Source organism: Vipera berus, assembly GCF_964194415.1.
Source record: "Vipera berus genome assembly, chromosome: 3".
In the NCBI taxonomy this organism is placed as follows: Eukaryota; Metazoa; Chordata; class Lepidosauria; order Squamata; family Viperidae; genus Vipera; species Vipera berus.
The window spans coordinates 131269515-131289570 of NC_138204.1; the positions used below are offsets into that span (position 1 = coordinate 131269515).

The following is a 20056-nucleotide window of genomic DNA, read 5'->3' on the forward strand; positions in this document are numbered from 1 at the left end:
GAAGAGGTGCGCGCGCACCGGGCGGCTGGGAGCCGCAAGAGACGGCTCAAAGAGCCGCATGCGGCTCCGGAGCCGCAGGTTGCCGACCTGTGGCCTAGATCAATGCTTCCCAAACCTTGGTAAATTACCCCCAATTGGGTAAAAGTAGTTTTTCTTTGAGTAACGACACCAACCCATTACCCATCACAATTGGGACATTTAAATCGATTTAAATATTGTCACATGTATTAAAATATATTCAAAAATCTCCCAAAGTTTTCCTATGAAGGCCAAAATCAATGAAATTACTAGTGGTAATTTGGTGAAATGCCATCAAATTCCAAGATGTTGTTTTTATAATATAATAATATAATTCTCAAGTTACAACCATTCATTAAGCAACCATTAGAATTTATTAATGGTGCTGAAGGAAGGGACTTATCGTCAGTCCTTGAAGTTCAATAAAACTTTCGGATAAGTGATTTGGGGTAATAAAGGAAAAGGTTTGGGATGTACTGACCTAGATCTCCGCCTTGGTGGTTTTTCAACTTTCAAATCTACAGTTCCTATTCTAGGTTTACCTTGCTTAGCTATCATGATGATACTTATATGATATCATAGAAACCCATTAATGTCAATCAGAAGAAAAGTTGATGCCAATTTAATTACAAATTCTGTAGTATACAGGGCTTTTTTTGTCATAGAATGCTCAGAACGGAGTTCCGGCACCTTTTTTGGATGGAACCTTGTAGGGTAGGCAAGGTGGGTTGTATGACATGTGTGAGTTCCGGCACCTTTTTCTTTTACAAAAAAAGCACTGGTAGTATAAATAAGAGTTTGTAAAGTACTATAAATCAGAGAAGGGATATTACTAGAACTAATAATTTTCAAATCAAATGTATAGCAAATGTGTTACATTTTTCCCCAAATAATGGCAGATGCCAGAGCAATTGATCTATTTGAAACTGGAGTAGTGAAAGTAGCATGTAGGGGAACATTCTGGGCTTGGAGCTGCAGCTATTCTTGGATTTTTATCCCAGGATCAAAGAATGTTTTGTTTTACTGTTCTAGAGTTCAGACATTCTTCAAAAGGCTTAATTTTAGAAAGACTTCTGTGGGAAGGACCTTGGAAATGGGGAGTGGGGAGGATGCCTAGGAAATGATCAGATAACAGAGGCCATTGTCCACAGCTGCATAATGGGCAGAGAAAGAAACTCAGGAACACACACACTCCAGCTTCTCAGTCTGTTAAAGACACCGCAGGCAGTTAGTACGATCAGATTTGCAAGGTTCTATTAATGCAACCTTGCAATAAAGTACAATTAGCTCATCTGATTGTATTTCCTGTCTGGTCTACCTAGGAAGACTGACAATTAGCCAGTAAAATAGAAGGTAGCGATTATAGCCCTTCTCTCTTTGGCTGAAGCTGATTTGAAGAAAGGACAGTCACTGGGGATGAAGGAGACTAGACTTACCATGTATTCAGAGATGGAGAAAGGTTTTGAAAGGTTGCTACCAGCCTGCTAGGTAGGTTTACTGCTGTTTTTTTTCAAAATCTGTGCCAGGGCAAATTAGAACCCAGTCCTTGTAAAATTTTGTTGTTAACTTCTTTTTCAGAGAGGTAAATGCCTGCATTGGAAGATGATGGTTTCCTTTTGAGCTTTGTAGGAAGAATGCCAAATACAAAACAATACTTTTTATACGTATTAGGAAGAAGTCTTTGCTACTGTTAAGCTGTTCATGGGCTATATTGAAGAGAACAACTAGCTGTGATTTGGGGCTTGATAAGGTGTTTGTGCAGGCAGGATGGGTTGCAGATATGTGCTTAATTATTGCATCTGATTGGATATGGGAATGCTTAAAACATCTTAAGTATTTTTCAATCATCCCAGTTGTCTTTTTTCCCCCCGGGATATTGAGTGGTAGATAGGATTCAGCACTGATCAATCATTTACATTTGTGACCCCAAGACAAAAAAAAAGGGGGGGAGTACAGAATATTTGGAACATTTCAAGTTTGCTTCTTTGGAACATGGAATATTTGAATAGTTTTGAGTTTTGTTCTGTTGAAAATGAAACCCTAAAAGGTTTTCTTTTTTTAATAATATTTTATTAGTTTTCTAATTTTACATTTAGGTATTTAAAAAGCGACATGGTGGCTGGGTTAATCAATAGTTCAATAACATACAAAAATCTTTAATACAAATCTCAAGTTACAACATCAATTATTTCCTCTCTTTTCCCCTTAATATCTACTATCTCGTAATACAGTTATTATATCAACTAGATAAAAACATCATTATTACATTTATCAATAAATTTTTAGTTTATACATATCTTAATTACTTTTACATTCAATCTTTATAGACAATCAATATCCTGTTATTGGTTTTTTCCCAATTTTTAGTTTCCCATCAATATTCAAATTTAACATTTGATATTTATAATTTCCAAGCTTTAGGTAACCAAAGTTTCCCTTATCTGAATTCATAACAAAATCTAATATTCAAAATACACATCTTATCTATTTGAGTATAGTCTTGTTTCTAAAAGTTATCTATTTCCCACCATATTAAATCATCTAATTAATAATACAGTATCCCCTTCAATAAATCAAAACCATTATATATATTGTCTGGGTTAATAGATCAAACACATTCATATTTTTTTTCTTTTGGGTCTAATTTTTAAATATTAAACATAGAATCCTTATTTTCAACTAATTTCCAAATATTTTAAATTTAATGACCAAAAATTCCCTTATCTTAACTTCTCCCTTTAACCCTCTAATTAGTAATATGAAATCCTCTCTAATAAATCAAAACCCCAATTTTCTTCAGCCTTTTTCTGGCTTTCTTCCTTTGCCAACTAGCCTTCCATGTCAGTGCTTTTAAATCATCAAATAGATTTCCCTCTATTATTATATATATTATTTGAAATAAGAGAGACCATTTAGTTGCCATTTTTTGGAAGGGCTAGCCCATTTGTGTTCATTAGATTGTCTCCCTATTATTCCAATTCCCTTTGATTGTCCTGATATGTTTATCTTCCATTCAATCTGTTCTTCTTTTTCCTCAAATTTATTCTGGATTATATAGAAAGTCTTTTCCATTTTCAATGTTGTCACTTCCTTTTCTGGATTTTCCATTAACTGTATTTGTTGGTCAATTGAGTCCTCTGTCTTAGTATTTGATTGTTCCACTTCTTCTGTTATTGTCTCCATTGTTAGTTCTTTGGCTGTAGTTAAAATATGGGTTTGTATGTCTAAGCTGGCATCTTGTTCTTTTATGTTGCATCTTATTTTGTCACAAGCTAAAAGAATGGTTTCATGTATTGTTTTCACCATGGCAAGGATCTTTTCCTCGTCTTCATCCATATACTCTTAATAGTGTATTAAGTTGAGGACTTTAAAATCAGACATTAAAAATAATTTTATAACTAGGTATGGGACCTCTATTTCACGTATTATAAGTGGTCTTTATAGTAGAAGTCATTTGTCAAGTAAGATTTTATAGTCCAAGGTATTTCATCATCTCATGTAATAACCAATATTCCTCAGTTAAAGAAATAGGGAAGCAATTCCCCACATATAGCTCTGAAAGTCAGTAAAGGTTTACATTCATAGTTCAAGCAGGCCAGTTATGCCACCTAGAAATTCTCTTTACAGTTGTTTCTCACAGGTGGTATCTATCAAGGTCGAAAGAGTTTTTATCTGAAGTCTGGGCTTCAAGCCAAGTCTCTTTTAGGCAATAACAAGTTGTAATACCAAACTGCGCCGCAAGATGACACCGATGCCGTTTAAAGTTTTTTAAGTCAAAATTTTTTACAGTCCTTTTTCCAGTTTTATTTCTGTTTTTGTAGATAAAAACAAAAGTCTCCAGTAAAAATAAGAAAACTTTTGGTCCCCAAGTTTCAGAAACATATAAATCCAATTAGATTAAAATTGTTCTTTTAGTGCTTTAACTCCCCTGGGTAGTCAGTTGCCACTGTTCTTAGAGGGTAGGGTAGAAATTCCCTTCCCTCTCTCCTCACAGGGGGAAAAGATACTTTGGGCAGCTTTTACAGGAAAATAAAATACTTAAGATCTTAAAGAGAAGATCAGATCTCACCCAGTTTCATCCACGTTGCTTTAGAAATGCTTGATGGTAAGTTTGACTTCGGCTGTGTGCAGCTTGGTGATGAGCCATATTGCTATGGCCGGTCTTTCCTCCGCCGATTTGGAGGGCTGCCCTGGATCAAGCGGAAGGGCTGCCGCCCTCCCGTGATCAAGCGGGAGTCCCCTCCTTGCTTGTTGCCCCTATAGGGCAACTTTTGACCCTTTCCAGGGTTCCCCAGCAGAACAAAATCGAACGTGGAAGACGGAGCTAGCCTTCCAGTGGCCTCTGTGGCCACAATGGCAAACTGGAAGTCCTAAAAAGGTTTTCATTAGAAAGTTTCCAAGCAATGTGGAACAAAACATTTTAATTTAAATGTTTTGCTAATGTTCCTAACAAAATGATTATGAATGAGGTATATGAACATAAATTCTAGGCCATGTTCATGTACTATACAGTAATATTATCAAATGAATTGGTTAGTCTGTAACTATATTACTTCCCAGTCTCAAGATCAAATCCCTTTCTTTCTGAGATATCCAGAATATCCATCATTTGACTCATTATTACATTTGGGTAATTTAGTTATTTCTAAAGCTTGGATTGGTGGTTTTCAGGATCTGTTCCATTGGAGGATATACATGATGATAACAACCAGTTTTGTGAGATGTGCTTAAAATTTCCTATTCTAACATCCCATGAATACTTTTCATTACTCTGCTTTTGGCACACTTCCTTCAGTTATAGAATACTGTTTTCATTATTACTAAAATTCCAAGCTTTAATCAGTTTATGACCTATCAACTAAAGCTTTAATTGATTCAAACACAGGGAGCCCATTTAATAATTAAGAACCTGTTTTTCTCAGTGGAACTGTGTGTTAAGGGCATCATGTTTCCTTTCTAAAAACGTTAAAAGATCTCTTTGATTACTGGAGCTTTTAAAAAACACTTAAAAATTCTTCCGGTGAGGGGTTTCATGAAAGTATCCATTGCAAAGAAAGCTTCTGGAACTCAAATGAATATAATAAACTGCTGAAATGAACAGATGCTTGCAAACCATAATATTAAAGGGTAATTCTTGAAGTCATAAGTCTGGATCATAATTTAAATGGAGGTGAAGGGAGGGAGGAGTCCTTAACTACAGTATGTGTTCATAATGTTGTTTTCATTTATTCACTTTAACCATGATGCTGCAAAATGAATTGCAAAGGGGGGTGGTGGAATGCAGCTAGCTTTCTTTTTCAGGCTCTGGATACAGAACCAGGAGGAAGAGTGAAATATTTCTGCTAGCCAGGCTTGTTTATTTCCTGCAGGCATGTACTGTAGAAGGCTCAGTCTTATCTCACCCCACGTGAGATAGTTTCAGCTTTGATTCAGGCTGCTGCTAGTTTTTCTTATTTCTCTCTTTCCCCCCACCCAAACACGATGGGATTGGGGAAAATCTCAGCAGTTAAAGATGCTGAGCTTGTCAGCTAGAAAGCTGACTGCCCAGGTTCGACTCCTGAGCACTGCACGATGGGTGAGCTCCCATTCCTTGCTCCAGCTCCTGCCAACCTGTCAGTTCGAAAGCACGCAAATTGCAAGTAGATAAATAGGTAGCACTTCAATTAGATGGTAACAGCCAGGGCTTTTTTTTTCTCATAGAACGCTCAGAACAGAGTTCCGGCACCTTTTTTGGATGGAACCTTGTAGGGTAGGCAAGGTGGGTTGTATGACATGTGTGAGTTCCGGCACCTTTTTCTTTTACAAAAAAAGCACTGGTAACAGCATTCTGTGTGCCTCAGTATATAGTCATGCTGACCACATGACCACACTTCCGTGGTCCTAGAGTTGGACACAACTGGACAGGGGAAACCTTTACCTTTACTTTAATAAGAAAAATGTTGGCTTTCCAGTTGCCACAAAATGCTTCAAGTACTTGACAAGTACTGACAAGAATATAATGACGTACCTCTCTGTACATTTCATTTCACTTATTTAGCAAATGGTGTTATGCAGATTTGTCCATTTATTGTCTTCTGTCACTGATTGCAGTAGGACTGAATCTCAGCTAACTTTGTCTAACCCAGGGCTTTTCAACCAGTGGTACGGGTACCACCTGTGTGGTACTTTGGCACCTGGCAGGTGGTACACGACCATCCTAGGAAAGTGGTAGCGGGGGAGGGGAATGAGCCGAACCGGTGGTAGCACTGCACAAGCCTTAGCGAGAGATGGCTGGAGCTGCAGGGCAGTCAGGGCTCAGTGGAAGCACCAGGATCAGTGCTTGTTCGGGGCTGTCAGGGCTCAGTGGAAGTGCCAGGATCAGAGCCAGGCTCCAGCTGGAGCTCGGCGCTGATCCTGGTGCTTCTGCTGAGCCTAGAAGAAGCGCTGATCAGTTGGAATCTACAGTCACAGTGTCCCAGGGTCATGTGAAGTGACCAAAACCTACTGCAACCACCCAGCAGACGGGAGGAATAAAAACCAAACACCCCCCCACCCCACCCCCACTGCCAATCCTCAACAGAAATGCTCACAATGAAAACCTCAGACAGGAAGAAGAGCTCTGCCAGGTGAGCAGGCGGGTGTCTTGCTCGGCTGTGGCTTGAGGGGCACTTTTTTCAGTGCCACTGTAACTTCAGTCAGTAAGCGAACTGTTATAAGTCGAGGATTAGCTGTACTTCACTTTTTTTGTGTGGTCATCAGGTTTTTGACACCTTGCTAGCGACTGGTGTACTCAGATGTTGCCATATCCTAAAAGTGGTACAATGGGTTAAAAGGTTGAAAAGCCCTGGTCTAACCTACCTCAATCAGTTTAAGAATAGTGCTTTGAAATCCATGGTTTGAAACTAATTTCCATGGACCCTGGTCTCTGCCTCATATGCTACAACAAATCAATAGCTCCTTGTAATTAAATATTTTTCTTCATTGCATTTTTTTCCAATTCAGGTAATGAACATAGATTTAAATTTTATGTGCAATAACAGACTGAATTTGTCATGATCGTAAATGCCACAGCAGAAACTATTTTGAGCTATGGCTCTCCTTTCTGAGCTGGCTGAATTGATACTTTAGTACTGATAATTTCTTGCCCGCCTTTGTATGTGGTCATTACTTAATCTACTCAAAAAATTTTTTAAAAAATTAATGATGGACATAAAGAGGCATAATTGGGGTTTATGTCCTGAAGAGGATTGGAACCCCAAAATAAATACCCTGCAGAGGTTCCCAAAATTCTCGATGCCTTAGGCAAAATGTGTCTTGTTTCAAATGGCTGCCGCTGATTTTTAGAATATGTGTACAGGTAATCTTCACTCACCGGCCACAATTAGGATTGGCAACATATCACTAAGCAATGTGGTCATAAACAAAACATCACATAACTGCATCCACTTATGATGCCAGTTCTAGCTGCAGTTGTTAAGGGAATCATCCACGGTTCTTAATCACAATGTCATGTGACCACAACTTGTCAGATTCCACCTTGCTTTGCCTGTCAGAAGCTGGGCTGTAAAAGTGGCAAATGGCAATCATGTGACTCTGGGGGGTTGTGACTATCATAAATGCACACAAGTTGCCAACCACCCAAATCTCAATCACGTGAAAAAGGGGGGATGCTGCGAGGGCCCCGACTTCAAAGACGGTCATAAGTCTCCTTTTTCAGTATGGTCATAACTTCAAACTTTTGCTAAACAGTCAGCTGGTAAAGTGAGGACTACTTGTGTGTCTTTAATGTGCATCTTTAAAATGATTTCATGTTGCGATATTGTAAAGTATACTCAGTGTATCCAGGTCTTCAAATTTCATAAAAACTTTTCTTTGACAATTTAAATTATCAGCATACCTTTTGTTTTATTCTTAGATGTGCAGAACAAAAATGCATCCTACCCCCAACAATATAAAGGATAAGACTCTAAAATAATGATACTGTTCCTGTGCAACTGGACTTAATATCCATTTTTTTTTTGTCTTCAGGATTTCGTAAAAATGATGAAATGAAAGCTATGGAAGTCCTTCCAATCCTCAAGGAGAAAGTTGCATACCTTTCAGGTAACGTAATATAAGGTGTTTATGATCCTGACTTGTATTACTTAGCTTTTTGGTGAGAGTGCAGTACATAGTTATGACAACTAAGCAACAATGAATATATCTTCAATTATTTATTGTATTTCTTCTGATACATGTTCATACTTTCAGCATTTTGTCAATTAGTTTTCTCCAACAAAATCTTTAGGCAGAACTACTCAGAAAAAAAAATAGAAATAGAAATGATCTAGTACAAATCAGTCTTCTCAATGTCAGCAACTTTAAGATGTGTGAACTCCTAGAATTCCCTAGCCTGCATCATTCATACAACAGGAGATGGACACTAACTCACACCCAAATGCATCAGTTATGTAACCAGTTCATAACATGAGAGAAGGAAGTTTGAAGATTTTTTAAGTAAGGCATGTTATTTCTTTACTTTCACAAATAGTTTTCTTTTTGTGGAGGGGGTTTTTATATTTTGTTGGACAGCTTCCAAATACTCAACAATTAGCTATCATTCTTCCATGAATGATATTGGTGTGATATTAGTTGTTTCTGTTTACCAAGACTATTGCTGTGAGCTAAATACTGTAGAGATATTTTGAATGCCAACGCATAGGACTTTTATGTAAAAATAACACAAGATTTTTCTTTTTTCTTTTTGCACACACCATTGCTCTATTCACATCATTCTTTTTTTTACTTCCGAACATACTATCTAGAAATAAGATATCCCTGTTTCATTATCCCTTTGCTCTATTAAAATGGATGCTAAAATGGATGCTATAGTTCAATACATCTGGAGGGCAACAGTTTGTTGGCATTTATTCCATAACATAATGACCATATTTTGAACACTTGCTTCCCTGGTATTATGTTTTTAATCCCTGTCTAGATTCTAAATCATTGGTAAAATGAGAATGGAGAGCAACTTGATAGAAAACACAAACCCTTGAGTTTAATATTGTCATGTACTGCAGAAGGTATTGATATTATCCTGGTCTCTTTCTTTGAAATCTCTGAGCAATTGGTTACTTAAGAACATGGGTTCTGCCTTGTAACTCTTTGCTTAACAGTATGACATTGCAGAATGAAAAATGTAAAGTTTGTTCATTGATCTATAGTTTCTGGTTGCCCGTGTTGGAAGGGTTTTTGTCTGCATTAGTTCACACAACATGTACACAACGTAGAGTTACGTTGCTTCTGTGAACCTAGTCAAAGGGAGCTAATCTGTTACATTCTCCCTCCTTTCCTGGCCTCTGAAAGTAGGAATGTGAAAGAGTGACCACAAAGTGGATCTGATGCAAATTGTAAGCGCTGTTTGCTCTATTTTCAACATATACACTTACAGACAAACACTGAGCAGCCTTGCTGATCTACATGGGAGGATCACAAAATGGGGATAGCACAGATAATGAAACAGACTTAGGCATTCTGCATGCAGAGAAGCTCTGACTCTGATCAGGCCATTATTATGCAGGGTTGTTTTTTAAACCGAAGTATCAAAAATGCAAATCAAATCACAGAAATATGGGATACTGGCCATCCTTGAGGGAGATGTGTGAATTGTGGTTCACTGTAGAAGCAGTAAATAAGTGCCTTCTTCATCCTTAACATCAACCTAGCATAGCGTATCACATAAAGAAGTTCTTTGACTGTATTTGCACATTGTATTTACTCAGGCTTATGAATAAGCATGGAACACATCTTATGACAGCTGCTGATTTCTCCTCCCAGGGTATAGGGCTTACTGCAGTTTTCCCCAGCTTTCTTCACTCTCCAGATGTTTGGGTGACAGCTCAGCAAAAGGGAATTGGAGGAGTTAATCCATACATCTGGAGGCACACAGATTGTAGAAAGTTGGTGTAATATATCTCTGAGAGTAAGACATACACAATGCATGGTCTCAGCCAACCAGACAATATAGTTATGGCGTGTACTAGATTTATTTATGGTTATGTTCTCTGGCTGATTGAGTCTGGAAGTAATATATGTCCTGCATCATACACTAAGTTGTATATTACCCAAATATGGCTGTTTGCTAGTCATACTGGTTGGAAGTGCGGGTGGGAGAGACAAGGAAGAATTGGCACTAGCGAGCAAATGCACTCATACTTAACCATAAGTCTAAATAAACATGACATAAAAACTGGCCCTCATCCACCCAAATCTGCAATATGGGAACCTTCCCTAACAGAGGTGTTTGTACAGGCTACTGAAATAATCTAGATGCATTGCTTTAAACTCTCAAGAGCTGTATAAATGCTCAGGATTAGTACTTGGAGTCTCTGTACCTGTCACACTTACTCCAAGCTGAATGTATGTCTTGAGATCTGGCTCAGAGATTTGGGAAAATAGCAGAAACTGGGTATAATTTCACTGTGATGTTCTTCTCTTTTTCCCCTTTCTGTTACCCCTTTATCTTCTGGTTCTTCTATTGCCAGTCTGCTTCCTCTTGCCCCTCCTCCATATTTCCTTTCTTGGAATTTTGGCTGGTTTTTTTTTGACCAGTGTTGATAAAGGGCCTCTCTATGGCTTCTTCTCTTGTGCATTTACTTATGTATTCCAACAATGATGTCCGGGGTGTTGGTACAGCTCTTCCTCTTGAAGTTCACATTTAAACTAGTCCTTTTTAAATGTTTGTTGTCCGCACACAAATGCGTGCGCGCACACACACACACACACACACACACACACACACACACAGTATGTGGGAAAGAGCTTGAGAGAAGAGATGCTGCCTAGGAACAGTCAGATAAGAGACAGGGCAACCCGCAACTGCAGAGTGCAGAGATCCCCAAATTTTTAGGCACCAGGGACCGGTTCCATGGAGAAAGGTTTTTCCATGGACCGGAAATTATGTAGTTTTGTGTACTGCCTGCATCTCATGGATGGGGCTTTGCTTGTTTGTATAGACCAGTTGCTGGCATGCTGTGGCCCGGTACCAGTCCACGGACCGGGGGTTGGGGACCCCTGGCATAGTGTATAGGGCAAGAGGCTTAAAAGGAACTGGACCGCGAGAAAATTGTACTTTCAGGCTTGCAAGATTCTGTTAATGTAGCTTTCAAAGAAAGTAGAGTTAGATTACCTTATTGTGTTTCCTGTCTGGTCTACCTGGTAAGGCTGACAAGTACAGAATCTACTGTATCTGTTAACAGTATGGACATCAGGTGATTTAGTACATTATGGAACATTAATAAAGATTCCAGTTGGGTTTCAGATCAAATTACTTCATATAAGAAACAAACTGCTGCCATTTTGACTGGAATGAAAGCTTCCACTTGCATTACTTGCAATCAGAGCATTACTCACTGTAAACATTGCCATCACACAAACACTTCTAAATCCAGGTAAAAATCCTGAAGTGGTTCGAAAATCATCCTAACTGCAGTGATTGTCAGAATAGCAAAGCCAGATTCTCTCAATCTATGAGAGAGCACAGATCTCAGTTCTCTCAGTAAGTAAGCCCGTCCTTGTCCACATTCCAATATTTTGTTCTTGGTGGGAAAATGAAAACACTGATATTTTTATTTTTATTTATTTTTTATTTTAATCCCATTTATATCCTGCCCTTCTCCGAAGACTCAGGGCGGCTTACAATTTAAGCACAAACCAATGTGCTTAGCAATAGCCTTCATTCTATGTATATGCCTGCTTATTAGGGCTTTCGCCCCCCCCCCAAGCGGCATTATTACAAAGTCAGCTTATTGCCCCCAACAATCTGGGTCCTCATTTTACCTACCTCGGAAGGATGGAAGGCTGAGTCAACCTTGAGCCTGGTGGGATGCGAACCTGCACTAATTGCAGGCAGCTGGTGTTACTTAAGTTTAAGTTTATTATATTTGTATACTGCCCTTCTCCCGAAGGACTCAGGGCGGTGAACAGGGCATATATAAAAATACAAATTACAAAAATTAAAAGAGAATTAAACACGACCCCAAACTAAAAACAATAGAAAAATGTAAAAAAATCCCCAATAAAAAACCCCAACGCATCCCCCATCAGGCCAGGCCGGCCTGTTCAAACAGGTAGGTCTTCAAGTCGCGTCGGAAGGAGCGAAGGTCAGGTGCCATCCGGAGCTCAACCGGCAGCTGATTCCATAAAGCCGGGGCGCCCACAGAGAAAGGAGGCATTAGCCCACTGCTCCATCAAGGAGCATATAGTTCAGAAAAGATCTGTAATAGCACAAATGGGCAAATGATGCTAAAGTTAACTTCATAGCTGAGGGAAGAGAAGATAGCCACCTTTCTTCTACATTTGTATTTTATCTCCCCCTTATGTATAAGTTTCTGCTTTGTGGAATCAGTGTATCACTTCTACATTTGATAACAAAATCTCATTTCCTTGATCAATTTACATCTAGACTTTCTCATAGCCTAAGATTAAGGATAAAATCCAACAGAGCAATATGCCAGCATTAGACTAAATGTTAGCAGGCCTAATTGGCTGTTTTGCTACCAAATGTGAGAGGCCTGGGAATGGAAATGAACGGAGCATATTATGGCTACGCTTATCAGTGCATTATTTTCTAAACTAGTCTAAAAGCACAGCCTTGGTTTGGAAATGACATCCTTTAATCAAATAGCTTTAGTGCTCGGTGACTGACTATAAACTGCTAACTAACATCGGATGTTCTTGCTTTGACACTGCAGCTATAATGAAATAGTGCTTGCCCCAAGATTTTATCCTTTGGTATGTATTCCACTTGCGTTCTGCTATAAGAACTGGCTAGAATGTTTTCCCTACTTCTGTATATTCCCTGGCATAATAAATAATGCACTACCTGTGACCCAATAAAACATGTAAATTAGATTAAATTAAATATTTTACAGGATTCAAAAGAGAGATGGACTGGTGGTTCTGGACTATAAATAGTATTATCTGTTTAATATGGATTTCAAAGTGGCTTGCATCTCCTGGCTCCCTACCTCTAACAAAGGGACAGGAATTCTAGATGCACTGCTTAAATATCTTTAGACTGAAACAAACGGCAATAAAACATTCACAAGGGATCATGCAAAATAAGTAATGTACTGAATACTTGGGACAAATACAGAACAAAAATAAGCCCAGATTTTCTTCTCTTTTCTTTTGCTGTTTATTTCTATGAAGAAGGAAAACACTCAAAAATTAGCTCATTGGAGATTTAATAATTTGTTCAAGCTTGCAAGATTTAATTATTAACAAGATAAAATCCTCTGAGTCTTACTTCAGAATGATTTGCAGAAACAAAAGGGAATATTGTAAGAGGGAATATTGTGGTACACATGGTCCTCAGTTAACAACCGTTTGTTCAACAACCATTCGAAGTTCAACAACCATGTGGGATTCACCTAATGACCACAGCTGGAACTGTAGTTGTAAGCATGCACAGTCATTTGACGCCATACTTTTGTCAAGCACAGGAAATCAGGAGTCCAGACAGTTCGAATGAATATATAGGTTTATTTTGCGCTAAAGCTCTTTTCATGAATCTGAACTACTAACAGTCAAAGCAAATTGGCAGTAGATAAGAGTCAGTGGAATTCAAGGTGGGCCGGACTTATCTCTTATGGGCACGAAGAGACTCAAGATTGATGACATATTGATTCTTCCCTCAAGCTCAGCCTAGTCATCTCCTACAGCAGGGGTCCCCAGGCCACGGCATGTCAGCACAAACAAGGATGCAGGCAGCACACCACGCCCCCTCCGGTCCACGGAAAAACCTCTCCCCACATAACCGGTCCCTGGTGCCCAGAAAGTTGGGGACCTCTGTCCTACAACTTTACAATCCCCAGTTATTGTTGTTAACTGATTGAATTTGAAAATTTTACAACTGAAATTTAGAATTTACCTATAAATTGCTGGGGAACTAATTTAGTTCTCAATATTCATTCTTAGAGTTCAGTAGTGACTTTTAATCTGTTAAAGCAATATATTAAATTATAGTTAACAATGTTATACTGGAAAATTATAATTTCTATAAGATTTATAAACCCTTGCTAATTCATTTGTATGTTACTTTTTATTTCTTTTTTTGTCTTATGTAATTTATATATCTTCTTTAATGTTCCTCAAAAACTACCCCAAACCCCCAAAATAAAAAAAAAGTTGGTTTATTGTTCTATGGTTTGAATTCATCAGTAGAGTACATATAAGGTTACTATGGTATATTATATGTAGTAGCAGAATTTAACCCAGGTTTGTAGTAGTAGCAATAGAAAAAAATGCATCTAATAATAAACGGCATGACAAATGCAAGAATGTTGCCTTAATTTTTGCATGTGATGAGAGCCTCCAAGAAGAAGCATATGGGATGGGAGGAGTTGATAGCAAAACATGATCTGGGAAGGAATAGTAAAAATATAAAACCTATAAATTTAGTATAAAGTTATTACTTGTGACATTTCTGAGTACACTGGCTCAGATCACATTCCACCCTCCAGCATCTTTGGGCATTGTTATCCAAAATAATCCTAATATTAGTTCTCCCTTTTGCTGAGAGATCCAGGGTAAGAGGAGTTCAAAAGGACTTTGAAGCCTCTTTGCTCCAATGGAAAGCAGAACAAAGAGTAGCGTCCATTTACTTTCTTACTTGGAGAAGGGAAGTAATGGCAATAGCTACCATCTTGTATTGTTTGGTACTCTGTGTGAACCCCTAACCAAAACAAGGCAGATAGCATCTGGAGCTAAGCAAGCTGTACAAGAAGTCACAACCAGTCCTGACTCCGTTCATTCCTCAGATTGGTACAAAGGCACACATTATCTTTATAGTTCAGAAGCTTAGAAGATTTGTGGTCTGGATGGGATTTTGGTAGAAAACCACCAGGGAATTGTAAATAACTTGGAGGGAGAGGACTATCTTTTCTGTGTTGGCATTCAAAATTGGGATCCGCCGCCGAAAATAATTTTAATACACTGTTCTCAGCCTTAAGATGTAGGAGAACATCTTAAGATAAGATACATCTTAGATGCGATAGTAATTTAGGCAGCATTAGAACATGCCCAATATTTTACAGAACTGACTAAATAAAACACGGTTAAGTTCTTTTTCCTCTTTGCAAAAGGGTTCCCAACCTAAAACGGACAATAAAGAACACAACAGACAGAGAGGAACTGTAGAGCAGGGTTTTCCTTATGAAAATAGCTACATATTGAGTAAATCACCCTGTTCTTTCTAACACCACCTTCAGTGATTGTTGCAAAGGTAGAATTTCCTTGAAGCCATTTGCAGCCCTTTGGACGAGGTGAAAGGTACAAATGGAATTAAGAGACATATAAAATGCTTCCAGTATATTCAGCATAATTTCTGCAGCTGTAAAAGAAGAACTTTCTTACCCATATCTCCCCCTAGTGTTGTGCATTTTAACTGAGAACATAACATACACAGTGGTGCCTTTCTGTTGAAATGCAGTCTTGCCCAAATTCTTGGCTCAGATGCATAGCGAGCAATTGCAATTCTCTCTGGGACAGAGTGACTTTATCCTCAGTGTTTGCCACGGTCTGCAGGCACTCAGTATGTTTTTTTTTTCAGGTGGAAGAGATAAGCGTGGGGGCCCCATTCTAACATTTCCAGCTCGAAGCAATCATGACAGAATACGACAAGAGGACCTTAGGAGGCTCATTTCATACCTTGCCTGTATCCCTAGGTAAGGGCACCTTTTTTTGTATTTTGTGTGTGTCTCTGCAGCAAAACAGAATCGGGGAAACATGCCTGGAAAGTCTGCTTTATTCTTTCATTCTGTCAGTTTTGTATTCTGTGGAATGCAATTTCTGTAATTACATAATTGCAAGGAAAGCTTGTGCTGGAAGGAATGAAAGTATCTGGGAGAAAGTGGTTTTGAGAAAATTAGAGCTAGTTTTAAGGGGCATTGCTCTGATTTTACTCAAGCATTTCGCTCAAGCATTTGGCAAGCAGCAATAGCGAAAAGCATCCATGCCCTAACTCCACATCTTACTGGTGAAGGCTTAAAGCTCACCTTGTGATCTTCTAGGTATTGGTTGAAGAGAAAAACCCCAGAAATTGTATTAAGCATAATACTACATGGTTGCTTTTCTGAAATTGTTCTCTTTTGAGATGACTGCTTCTTCTTATGATTTGCAAAGTTTTTCAAAAGTTTCAGTGCAGCTCAGATTTTAGGTATTGCCAGTACCTGACTAGAAGAGCCGAGCCTGCTTTGCAAAATATTGAAGGAGAAAATGAAAAAGTCAGATGGGATGTGTGGCAGAAAGGGAAGCCAGAGGAACGGAGGTGGGGAGAGGCTTTTACACATAGCTGAAACATGGTTAAGTTTGCCTGCCAATCTTAAACATGCTGGATTTAAGTTTTTTCTTTAAAAAAAAATCTGACTGGAGACTTATCTTTCCACAGGTAAAACTCCTAATAGTAGATAGATAAAAATGTAAGCACAATCGGCAGATGAATGACCAAGTTTGTACTTGTAATACAGCTTGCCTTTTTTTAATTGCTGTTTTATTTCCTTTCTAGCGAAGAGGTGTGCAAGCGAGGTTTCACAGTAATTGTAGATATGCGCGGATCAAAATGGGACTCTATTAAGCCACTTTTGAAGATCCTACAGGAATCTTTTCCATGTTGCATTCACGTTGCACTGATAATCAAGCCAGATAACTTTTGGCAGAAACAGCGGACTAACTTTGGCAGCTCCAAGTTTGAATTTGAGGTAATGTATTGCAGCGGTGGGGGATTGATTTTGTTGCAGCGGTGGGTGCACCAAGCAAAGGGAAAACTGCCTTCTGAGTCTCCTTTCCCGACGTTTATGTAATTAATATTTTGCACTTGTTTAAAAAGAAAATCTGCATTGCTGGGCCGTGGGAGGAGGGAACTACAGAACAAGTTAGCTATATTTAGAGCCAAGGAAAAAGGATGCAGCATTGCTTCATCCTCTAAGCAGTCATTAAATACATACATAGCTCCGTCTGCGATAAAAGAATAAACTAGAAAATACATAAACGCCAGCCATGACCCAGCTTGGCTGGAAGTATTGCCTCGGCTTACTAATGAGGAACCATGCTGTCAGGGATATCTGTCTGCTATTCAAACATGGAAGAATGTTTATTAATAAAGAGTCTCAATATATATGGTTGCAAGTGGTGATTTTCCCGGCTCCTCCTCTGCTGTGGTCAGTAGCATTTGGGATTAGCTTGGTGTTAGGAATAAAATCTTCTGATGCAAAATTATGTGTCAAGGACTTGGTCAGGGGACAGTAATCTTGTCCCACTGAATATTGCCAAATGCCTTGGGAGATGGAACAGTGCAGAACATTCCAGGCATTGCTGATGTCGATAGATGGGTCTTTTTCACGGGCCTGGTGAAATGAGCTGTAATACACATGTACACATGTTGTACTTTGACAATAAAGGTTTATTATTAATAGGGATAACCAGGTTCTGCAGAACAAATATTTCACAGGAAGCAGACTAACAAGTAGCAGCTAGGAACGTGTAGTCTCTGAATATTTTCCCAGTATCAGAATATATTTTATATTGAATATATGAACATATATGAATATGTTTTCCCAGTATTAGAATGTATAAGAAGCAAGAGCAGTGCCTCCACGCTACCTCCATTGAATATTCTTACTTTGCAGGGACTTTGGTTGCATCAGCATCTCCCCCTCATTTACATTATGTCAGCAAAGCAGAATGGATCATACCCACTCTTGTCAGATCTAGTGGGATAGGCATCAACCACAAGGGATAGGCAGTCCCACAAATAATCTGCTCCCCTGCCATGCAGGGCTTCAAAAATGAAAGCTAGTATCTTGAATTGCACCTAGAAGCCTACAGGGAGCCAGTGGTGCAACTTGGCCTTATGTGCACGAATCATGGGGGTGCCCACTACTTCACACGCTGCTGCATTGTGGTTAGTCTGAAAATTCCAAATACTTTTCAAAAGTAGCCCCTTTGAAATCATCCAATTGGGAGGAGACTAAAGATACAAGTGATTGTAAGCAGTGGCTCCCCATCTAGGGACAGGTGCAACTGATGGGCAAGATTTATTTGTGCAAAGATTTTCCTGGCCAGAATTGCTACCTACTGTTCAAGCAGAAGCTATCAGTTTGCACACCAACTCTCCCCGGGGAACTTTAACCCCATTCAGAGTTACGAATGGAAACTCATTAGACCTGCTAGTAAGAGTATAAAACCCCCATCCACTCAGTCTTGTCAGGGTTGAGCTGAAGCCAGATCTTCCTCATCCATACCTGAATAGTCCCTAGGCATCATTTGGAGATGTACAACTATCATTAGCATACAAGCTAATAGATAACCTCACCCAGGGTTTTAAAATGTGTATTCCAGGGGGAATAGCGCCCTGTAAAAACACAGACCGAGGGATGGATCCCATCCCCATCCCCACCCCCGACTGGAACCATCTATAGATGGAGAACCACCGGCAGACTCTGCCTCCCATTCCCAACCCACTTCCGTCAGCCAAAAAGTTTCCACAAATGATGGTAGCGAAAGCTGCTTAAGAGACCAAGGAGGGCCAGGATGGGTATTCTCCATCCATCCTGACCTGTCTTGGTACTATTTTATTTACTTATTTGCTTTTTATGTGCTGCAGCTGTTCGCTCCTAGGAATTGTGTTTCTTAAATTGATCCACTTTTTGTATGTCGCTTAAGGAAGTGTTGCTGTTGGATGATTGATTGAATGAAGCAAATAGAACAACGTTCAGGATTGCTTGATCAATGCAGCAGCAGCAGCAGCAGCAATGAATGGAATTGAATAATTGCCCTTTGGAGAAGACATACTAGCAGGAGAAGCTCATCACTTTTTTTGATGTGTGGGAGGATTTGCTGCTGTGAAATGGGAAGAGTGTTAGGCTTCTACATATTTTTTCAAAGAGCAGAGGCTGTAAGAAGAGAACTGGGATATTTGTACTGAACTTTCTTCTAATTTTATAGGAAGGGCTGCCTTCTCCTTTACTACTTGCTTGAGGATGGAGTGTGGTGGTGACTGTTGTTTGGGCCTAGAGCTTTGAAGCAGAAGCAGAAGTACCTATATTTTGATAAGCTGCTGGTTTGCATCATCACCATTTTGTGCACTCTGAAAACCCAGGGAGGGAGGGAGGGAGGGAGGGAGAGAGAGAGAGAGAGAGAGAGAGAGAGAGAGAGAGAGAGAGAGAGAGAGAGAAGATTTATCTCCTTGTCTTTGTGGGGGCCTTATATAATGGCCAGACAATGCTGAGCCAGATTACATCCTGTGCTCTGTTGTGAATGCACACAGATGCTTCTCCCTGTGCACATTTGTTCATTAGATAAAGGTTCCAGAGAGAAGGGCCAATTGGCATATTCATATTGGAAGAAGAGCTTCTTGGCATGGCCTTATTCCCTGCTTCTGTGATAACTCCAATTTGGATTAATTTATTTCTTGGGCTTTTGCAACAAGAATAGTGAAATTTGTAAATCTGAATTTAGAATTCTGAATAGACACTTAAGACTATTTTATTTTGTACCTTCCTATATTGGCTGTCTTTGCATGGAATTATAAATCCAAATGTTGGCTTTAGATTTTGACTTTTAGGAGAACATTGAAATGAGATTTCCTAGTTCATATTATAGCTGATTGCGTGATACAAGCTATGGGGGAGCAATCACGAAATATAAAATAGAATGAATGAACCTTTATTGTTAAAGTACAACCACGTATACATTGAGATTGGCTGAGCCTCCCTTCGTGCTCCCCCCCATAACTCACAGTGACAAAACAAATACACCATCTTGTTACACCATGTGAGCTAATTGCACACAACACACCAGCCTCGCAAGTCAATCATACATAAAGTTATTTCCCGTTCAAGAGTATAAACCAGTATAGATGTTTGTTCTGGTGTAGTGTTAAAATTCACCAGAAGAGCAGATGACTAGCGAACCATCTTGGATTTTAAGATCAATAGAAGAGATAGCTTTGTCTCATCCGTGAAATTAGTAAGATTATGAGTGGGGATTCAGTCCACTGCGGTCTCAGTTCTCCCTC

General features: G+C 39.2%; 1 protein-coding gene across 2 annotated transcripts in view; it reads left to right on the plus strand.

Annotated features, from left to right (window-relative positions):
* The window catches only part of TRIO (trio Rho guanine nucleotide exchange factor), a 266591-nt gene that overhangs the window by 73081 nt on the left and 173454 nt on the right, over positions 1-20056 (plus strand). For both annotated transcript variants that reach the window (XM_081322967.1, XM_081322968.1), the window contains exons 2-4: positions 8026-8100; positions 15593-15707; positions 16547-16739. In XM_081322967.1, coding sequence (XP_081179093.1) covers positions 8026-8100; positions 15593-15707; positions 16547-16739 — 383 coding nt within the window. The remainder of the gene's footprint in view (positions 1-8025; positions 8101-15592; positions 15708-16546; positions 16740-20056) is intronic.